We start from the raw sequence: 8,775 nt of genomic DNA, 5'->3' as shown, positions 1-8,775 counted from the left end.
GCATGGCGTTCGTGAGGGACCAGCAGACGTGGACAGAGTACCGAACTTGTTCTGATCATCGGTACGGGCGCGCAGCTCGTCACGACTCGCGAATCCTACGGAACGTAACGACGCGGCTGCGTACATACATAGGTCCCACCGTCCCAGACTCCCAGCATCTGCATGCCACAGGCTGACTGACAGTGACAGGCCGCCGAGGAGCGAGTCGCGCGCGCGCCGGGCCGGGCCCGGGCTCCGCCAAATCGGCACTGCATCCCCCAGCGCGCCGGATCCGTGGTCATGGTCCAGCAGCGCTACTCTCGTAACTGTAATTGTCAACGATTCGTCAGTGCAAGGTTTTCATGTGGCCGTCGTATAATCGAACTACCAAATATCACAAACAAAACTTAAAATTTATAAATATACTTTATTATAGAATCTACCAATATATTACATTTTAAGTTCTAATTCTAGTAGCATTTTTTTTGAATAACTAGTTCTACTATAGCTTGGTGCATACCAGCTTGAAAGACGAGAGCGCGATGTGCTCCTGTACAGTTCGTTTGTGCAGGATGTGTTTTTTTTCTCTATCTCTGCAATGTCAATCTCTGCAGCTGGCTGCCAGTAAATGAAGTTTAGCCGATGTCATGTTTGGACTTCTTTAAACGAAGTTTAGCCAAATGAAGATTGTAGCCGATGCCTAGTGCAGATTTGCATGCGTAATATCTGTTTGTGTTGAAATTTCTTTAACCCCGTTTCCAGAAAATAAAAGTTGCTCTGAACTCATCTACAATGGCAAAGACATTAGCAGCTACAATTGTAGATTTATTATCCGATTTTGATTCTGTCATAGTTCTCAACAAAGTTAGTGAATGATCTTTGCATTGTTAATATATATATATATATATATATATATATATATATATATATATATATATATATATATATATATATATATATTAGTTCTCCATTACGCTATGTTTTTTTTTTTTGCTAATTTCTTTGGCCTCCAACATGTAAGGTCATGTTTGGAAGTAACCTAGTTTTTTAAGAAACCAATTTTTAATAGGATTAGTAGAAAATTCATACCAATAAGGTGCACCTTATTTTTTGGAAGTATATTTTAAAAGAACCTCTAAGCGTGTTTGGCTCAGAGCAATTTTGTGATAGGTGACCAACCGAAAAGTTTTTGGTGGTGCGTATGAAAGATTTGTGTTGGTTTGTAGGGATGTTCCATGGTATTAGGACGAGATGTTACATGGAGGTAGCAAGGCTGTTTCTTTTTCTATTCTTGCCATTCCCGGCCGGCGCGGCAAAAAGTTGCCCAAGCGTGTAGCGCGGATATATACGCGCGAGCCTCTCAAAAGCAGCTGAACATGCGCTTGGACGTAAGAAAGAATGTCACGTTCGACCTCTTTTCGGTTCATGACGATGGAAAAGCAGCATGCACCACCAAACTGACCAAAGCCTTTCCTGTGCGGCAATAATTATGGAAGACCGCAACATCCCAACAACTAAAGTTGCTCTCTTATATCTCTCCTGCTGTACAGCTTTGCTAACCACCTATTCGTCCCATGTTCAACCATTATATTCATCGTGCAAAAGGCACGAAACTAACAATAGCCATATATATATATAGTGATAAATATTTGCATCATCGATCTCTTTGTTCGTTAACAAAGTGTGTCTTGTGCATACAACATATATAGCATAGGAGTGTGTCTTGTGCGGTTACAATATTTTCCACAGTACATATAGAAGGGAGTAAAAAAACCACGTGGGCCCCGGGTTGCAAGTACGAAAGAAATCAGAAACATACACATCACTTCAGTTTATTCGTCCTACACACAGTAAATGGTACTTCCTGACCAGGACTTGCCAAAGAATTACATGCATGAACAGCTACTACATGCTATCTGTTGGCTATGTGATGAATATGAATCTTTTTTTTTGGAGTGCTATATGCTTCTTCCGAATTAAGTTAAAGACCCACTTTCCACATATTTTTCTGGCCTGAACAATACAATAAATACCCTACTCCTGTAATAATGTTTTAATTTATGTGTTTGTTCTTGTGCAACGACGACTGGCCGGCAACGCTTCTTTCATCAATTCTCCTGTACCTTATCTTGTCACCATGTACATATCATATGCGGCAAGGTCCGTAAAGAACTTGCTGTGCGTGGAGTGGACGATCGAAATTAATGATGGTTTCAGACGAAACCGGACGGTAGATGCATGCATGCGCTGCTCGTTTTAGTTTTAGTTACCGAGTCGGTCTGTGCATGCGCGTGTATGTAGGTGTCGCTTCTCAGCTGCAGCCGCCGGCGGCGAACCCGATCTTGCTGTTCTTGACGTCGTAGACGACGCTGAACGTCTGCTGCTGCGTGTTCCCGATGATGGCGGCGCTCCGGGCGGGCGCGAAGGCCAGGCACGTGGTGGCGCTGTCCACGTCCACCAGCAGGTTCCTGGCGGCCAGCTTGAGCGCCGCGCCGCCGGCGAAGGCCATGGTGACCTCGGGCACGCGCAGCCGCGCCGCCTGGCCCTGGAAGCACGTGTCCAGGATGGAGAACGCCGACGCGCGGGGCGTCCCCTTCATGGCGCCCGCCACCGCCTTGCTGAGCGCCGAGTACACGCCCGTAGGCAGGCGCGTGATCACCGTGCCGGAGTCGATGATCGTCGGCAGGCTGGAGTAGGCCGACGACGACACGGACAGCGGCTTGCCCGCGACCTTGATCCCGGTCATCTTGATGAAGTAGAGCGAGTCGTCCAGCGAGCTCGACGCCATGGGCGTGTACGAGTACTGCCCCGGGTTGTAGGAGCCGATGGACAGGTACCCCGAGGACGACGACGACGACGTCGGGAGGCAGTAGGAGAAGGAGTAGCCCATGCTCGGCGCCAGCTGGTACAGCAGCGACAGCTTGTTACGCGCCAGGCCGATGAGCCCCGCCGACTGCCCGAAGAGGCCCTCGTTGTCTTGTCCGCAGCCGTAGTAGAAGTTGGGCACGCTGGTGGAGCCGAACGACACGGTGTCCTTGCTCAGATACCTGCATATATTGCATGCCAATATAGTAATAAGAATAATAATACCGTACAATATGTATTCGTACAGACAACGTACGTACGTACCCGACCGAGAAGGAGCTGTCGCCGTAGCTGGCCTGGTAGATGCAGACGTTGGAGGTGGAGCAGGAGGCGGGGTTGAGCGTGGCGGTGGTGAGGTCGCTGCACTGCTGCGCGGAGCAGGACACGGAGGCGTAGGAGCTGGACGCCTTGGGGTTGAACACCGGGCCGGACTGGCGGTGGCACGACACGACGCAGGGGGAGCACTGGAGCCAGGTGAGCGAGGACCCCGTGTCCACGACCATGACGTACGACTTGGCCGGCGTGCCGAGGCCCATGCGGGTGACGTAGTTGCCGACGCCGACGGACGTGCCCGGGCCGAGCGGCACGGACGCGAGGGACTCGTCATCGGGGGACGACGACGACGACCCCGCGCGGCTCTCGTCAAGCAAGGTGGGCCGAGAGGACGGCGTCTTGGCGAGGCGCGCGGCGAGCGACGCGATGCGCGCGCCGTCGTGGGCGAGCACCGCGGAGAAGGGGAGGTCGGCGGGCAGCGGCGCCGGGGAGCAGGGGCTCTGCGGGTGGTGCAGCGTCAGGTGGAGCCCCGAGCTGTTGTTCAGGTGCTGGAAATCTGCAGTTTCGTCAGTTCATACCTCCGTCAGTAATAAATTAATTCGCACAAACGAATTACTTTACGTACTGCGATCGTGACAAAAGGGCTGTATTGTAGTAACAACCTTTTTTTCATTCTGCTGCATGGCTTAATTATGAGATTATATCAGTGCATTATCGTCGCCACGACACCGAACACGCACGCACGCACGCACGCACTCCGAGCTAAATACCGCACCAGTGGCTGTCGTACAGTTTTTTAGCCAGTAGCCGCCCTATATGATTAGATAGCGATGCAACATATGTAATGTTCTGACGTCTTACCAAACGTGGTGACGTGGCCAATGTAAAGCCAAATGCACAATCATGTGTAAATATACTGTTGTATTAGTACGATGCCATGTGGTGGGCTAATGCTGTTTCAGTCATCTTGGAACATGCAGAGCAGTCACTAGATCTGGAATGAAACTGGCCTGACGAGAGATTAGTGTCGTCCTACAGTCCTATACTAGCTTATCATTATATTCCCAACTCCCCAGGGGATCGAATTTCGGGTCGCATGATCGGAAACAAGCATGAAAAGAATACTTTATTTTACAGGTTCGGAGCCTGTGAGTGCCAATCATGCGCATCATACTAGCTATACCGAGCACTCTATCACGAGGACATCTTTAGACCTTGGAGCGTAGCTGGATGATATGTACGCATCAACTGGGTGTGACAGTATTAAATTCCATTGAAGAGACGCGTACTGTACGTGTTAATTCGAGGTAGTTGGCAGAGAAGCTATACATTATCGACACGTGAAATTGCGAACCATACGGCGCCTACTCTCCATGGCTACCATACCATCAGAAATTCCCTAGTTCTCACATGTGTATAGTACTCCTACTAGCTTGGCGACAATTCGGGTAATTACACGTGATACTTTAACTGTCAAGCTTGACCGTTTTATTTGATTATTCAGGAACGAAACTACCATCGGCAATAACCTAGTAGCTAGCTCTTGCAATCTTGCATCAAGACAAAAGGGTTAAAGGGGAAAAAGGGGGGGAAAACGAAGCTAATGCATTTAGTTGGTAGTTAACAAGATATTAGTAGTACGGTCCTAGCTGAAAAAGAAAAAAAAAACAGCATGCTAAGTGGCCAACAACGGGTTTTAATTGGAGTGGTTGCCGGCCGGCTTGTGACAAGGACCATCCATCTGAATACGCCTTATGTCTTTTGCGGTCAAGTACAGACCATCCGATCATATATATATATATACCGTGCACACTATGTTTTCGTGTGAGAGAGAGAGAGAGAACATCCTCAAAAGATATTTCTCCAGGGAGGAGAACGACGAAGACTGTACTGGTACCGTCGTACCGATGAATATATGCTTGTGTACAACACAGCAGGGATGGCTACGCAGACACACAGGCCACAGCACATATCTGGTCTGGTAGGCATGATGCCACTACGCCGCCAGCGTGGGCACGCAATTGAAGGGGGGCGATCGGCATTGAAAACCATGCATGTCTGTCCGGTGCGGTGACGTTTGAGGAGTGCATTGGCTGGCTGCCCACTTCGACGGCCATCCTTTTTTCCGGACGTGATGGACGGTGGTTGGCGGTGGGAATCGGGAAGCGATTGATTGGCTTCTTTCTTCACGGGTGGAGTGGAGGGGAGAAGTACTACTCGGTCCACCTGAATCTCAACTTGCGTACGAGCCATGCATCAATTCCATCGGAGCCGTGTGTGATCGATGGTCGATGGATGGGTTCCAAAAACTAAAGCCGATATAAATTAAATTCAGGTCTCTAGATCTCATCTTGTCAGGATAAAAGCTAAAAACGGCTATTGTTGCCAAACAGATAATAATAATTGCGTGCTACTGTGCTAGGCTGCTATCTGCTATGCTGTCGTGCTGTGCGTATGCATGTTGGTCACATTACACACATGCATATCCTCTGAATGTAGACACCATTTTGTTCGATGAAACAAACTCCCTTTGTTCGAAAAATGCATGTCGGCAGGCGAAAACATCCTGTTGATAGATTAGCATGTGGATGGTAACGAACGGGCGGCGTGTCTTCTCATACACTTTTTTTTTGTTTTCAGTCAAAAAGGAAATTCGACGGTGTGTGGCACCGGGCCAGCCAGGCTGCCTATCAGTGTGGTAGCAGAGCACAAGGGTGGTAAGCGCCAATTGGGCCGCCTAGCTAGGCCTAACTTGGACGCTTTGCGCGGCGGCGGGGGCTAGCTAGTGCTAGTGGCGACGGAATTCATAATCTACTAGCAGTAGTCTAGTACAGTACAGACATAAGTGTACCTAACATACTAACTTTGTATGCTGTCTGTCGATAATGTTTTCCTGCGAAGATTCGATCGTCAGTCCTTTTGGCTCACACACGGTCCCACACCCTAGTAGCTGTCAGCTTTCGTTCAGTTATAAACTCGCTTTATGCCTGTCGTGGACTCGTGGACTAGGCAACAGGTTCGATCAACCTCCGCTCCGCGCTTCATTTTTTTAAACTAATTTTGCCCACCGAAGTTTCAGTCTTTCAGGTTTGCATGGAGATCATGCATGAATCTAGCGCCGCGCCGCTGATATATAATTTCGATTTGAAAGATGAAACACTGCTAGCGCTATATATCGTTTACGAGCCTGGTCAGTTACGTACGTGCAGAAAAACCATTGCAAGCAAACACATGCATGAATTATCGGCAAAAAAAAAAACATGCAAGTGACTAACGAGCACATGAGGATAGGAGCAGTACCCTTCACTTCTGACGAGCAGGCATCGTGGGCGATGTCCCTGACAGGAGTGGCCACTGCGAAGAGCAGGGAGATGGCAAGCAGCCGAAGCAACGCCATCTTAATAACTCTCTCTATCTGAAAGCAGGCAGCTTCCTCGCCGACTCGTCCGATCCTCCTGCCTGCCTGTGGCCAGTGGCTCTCTCTATGAAGTTAAGCCTGGCCACCTCGCGGCCTTTTATAGAGATTCCGATGGCGCGCCCGCCCGTCCTGCTTTGCTAGCTTGCGAACCCCCGCGGTAGCTTTCAGCCTCGGCGGTTGAAAAACGACCCCTTTTAATCCAGTCCAACCACCTGAGTACTACGTACTACCACTGCTTCCGTAGTCCGTTCTCTAACTGTTTTTTCCTCTCCTCTGCTGCTGAGAGATCATGATCGTATCAGTTCAGGCGCGTCAGAGTTTTTTTTTCCATCTCCTTTTTTTTGTTTTCCATTCTTTGGTCCATTTTATTTTCTTTTCTGATTGGAGGCTTCCGTTCCGACGCCGACGGCTCGTGTACCGGTATCGTTGTTGCCTTTCAGAACTAGGACTGCTGCTGTTGCCCTGTGCCTGTGACGTGTGCAGCAGCGAGATGGTAGCCAAGACCAAGAGAGGTATTTGCTTTTCTGCAGCGCAAAAGCCAATGCAAGGTAGGTGCACAATTATGAAGCTGCCCCGCCTTCTACTCACCATGCTCAATTAATTAAGCTGGCGGTTATGCGCACCTGTCAGTCTAAACAGCAATCACGCGCCAGTGATAAATGTCGTCCAGCATCGCCCCCCGTACTAGCTTTGACGAAAAATGCTAGACCGATCGATCGACCGAGGTGGTTACCGAATGCTAATGCGACGCAACACGGGACAACAACAATGACCACCGTCTGCAGGAGTGCCTCCGACAGATATCCACTTGGTCAGAGAGCTATACTAGTTTCTGTATAGCTACTAGCTAGCCAGTTCAGTCTTTCAGTCAAGTCTCATTCTCGCTTCAGATTTCAGAACGACAGAGAAAGAGAGGTGAACACGAAGCTGCATGCTAGTCCAAGTCTGTGTATCTGCCGGCACGCGGCGTCATATGCTATCGTATAGGAGTAACTAGTAAGAGTAATCAAGTTCCTCTGCAGCAAGGAAGAGAGAATCTAGGTAGCCAGCAGCATCTGCATCTGATTAGCCGGTGACGGAATCTTTTCGTCGGAACGAAGCTTCAGCCGGACGCCTCCTCCTCCGGCTTTGGATCCGATTGGGTGTGCTGTGCAGTGCAGGTGCCGCACCGCCAACCGCAACCGCCACCGCACTGCTGCCGCCCGCTGGAAGTGACAGGAGAATAATCTCATCGTGGTGGAGGCGCCGAGGCCGAGGCCGAGGCGCGCACCAACCGGCCACACCAGCACCAGCAGCACCAGCAACGGAAGCGGCCATCTCACCAACCACATGTGCGCTGTTCCGCCGCGTGATGCGGTGCGGCGGCCGGCCTCACCCATGGCCGATCCGTCAACAGACATGCAGGCAGCTCCGTCGTCGGCCCAATAAATAAAGGAGAAAAAACTCCACCAAATTTGGATTCGCTTCAAACAATTTAACTCTAAATATCTAAACGACTGTCTGATCTGATAGATCCACGGTAGATGACAGATTCACTTGTGAAATTGTCCACTGATAATGTTTCGATCTAAATTTACTCTTCCAATAATTAATTGAAGATATTCTAAATAGATCCAAAGTTGCGCGTGGCCACGGGCACCAAATTCGTCCCTGTCCATCAAAGGCGAGGAGAAAAGGATGCGCGCACAACGTGGCGTCCAGGGCTGTGGCGCTAGTGTATTAATATTTGGTAGCGATGCTGCGTATGGTGCGGGTGCGGCTAGGCTTTATTATGGGTACATGCAACTTGTGCTTAGGCATATGCTTTGATGCATATGCTTAAAGAAAATGATGTCGCGTCAATAAGCATTATGGGTATACAATTCAGGCCCTATAACGCAAATAAGCGCTTGAACAGGCTCCATATTAGCACACTCTTAACATCGTTACAAACTCTCAAGTATTTTATCCGCCGTTTATGTATTTATTATTTCAGAACCAGGTCTCAGTGATACGATCGAGAGAGATAGAGAGAAAACAATGTGTCGCTATGCACAGACACCTACACTGATTATGATTCATACTGACTGGTACAGTATGTTTGCTGAGGTGCGTGTCGTCCTACGGTGTTTCGCCCTTATAAACTCCATCCAAATGATGTTTGAGCAAAAGAAAACCCCGTCTTCTTCGGTTCTTCGAAGAAACCAACCCCACATATTCGCCGCCTTGTTTCTTAAGCATATTTTAGCCCATGCGGGTAA

At 49.2% G+C, this 8,775-nt stretch overlaps 1 protein-coding gene across 2 annotated transcripts; it reads right to left on the bottom strand.

The window, feature by feature from the left end:
* Nucleotides 1–1,592: 1,592 nt before the first annotated feature.
* On the bottom strand, nt 1,593–6,613 carry LOC101027224 (aspartic proteinase nepenthesin-1). 2 transcript variants are annotated; one of them, XM_035958790.1, is made up of 4 exons: nt 6,418–6,613; nt 3,109–3,673; nt 2,250–3,026; nt 1,594–2,155 (listed from the first exon to the last, which is right to left on the bottom strand). In XM_035958790.1, the coding sequence occupies exons 1-3, from the start codon at nt 6,512–6,514 to the stop codon at nt 2,291–2,293; spliced, it is 1,398 nt and encodes a 465-aa protein (XP_035814683.1). In that variant the 5' UTR covers nt 6,515–6,613; the 3' UTR covers nt 1,594–2,155; nt 2,250–2,290.
* Nucleotides 6,614–8,775: the final 2,162 nt, after the last annotated feature.

This window comes from Zea mays, chromosome 5 (assembly GCF_902167145.1).
Source record: "Zea mays cultivar B73 chromosome 5, Zm-B73-REFERENCE-NAM-5.0, whole genome shotgun sequence".
Lineage (NCBI taxonomy): Eukaryota > Viridiplantae > Streptophyta > Magnoliopsida > Poales > Poaceae > Zea > Zea mays.
This window is presented reverse-complemented; position numbering and strand designations above follow the sequence as displayed.

What these genes read in the sequence shown, in the direction of transcription:
- LOC101027224 (XM_035958790.1), bottom strand. Translation starts at nt 6,514, where the DNA reads ATGGCGTTGCTTCGGCTGCTTGCCATCTCCCTGCTCTTCGCAGTGGCC. An exon ending in CTGCTCGTCAGAAGTGAAGG is followed by an intron (nt 3,674 to 6,417) that starts GTACTGCTCCTA and finishes ACGAAACTGCAG; the next exon opens with ATTTCCAGCACCTGAACAAC. An exon ending in GACAGCTCCTTCTCGGTCGG is followed by an intron (nt 3,027 to 3,108) that starts GTACGTACGTAC and finishes CAATATATGCAG; the next exon opens with GTATCTGAGCAAGGACACCG.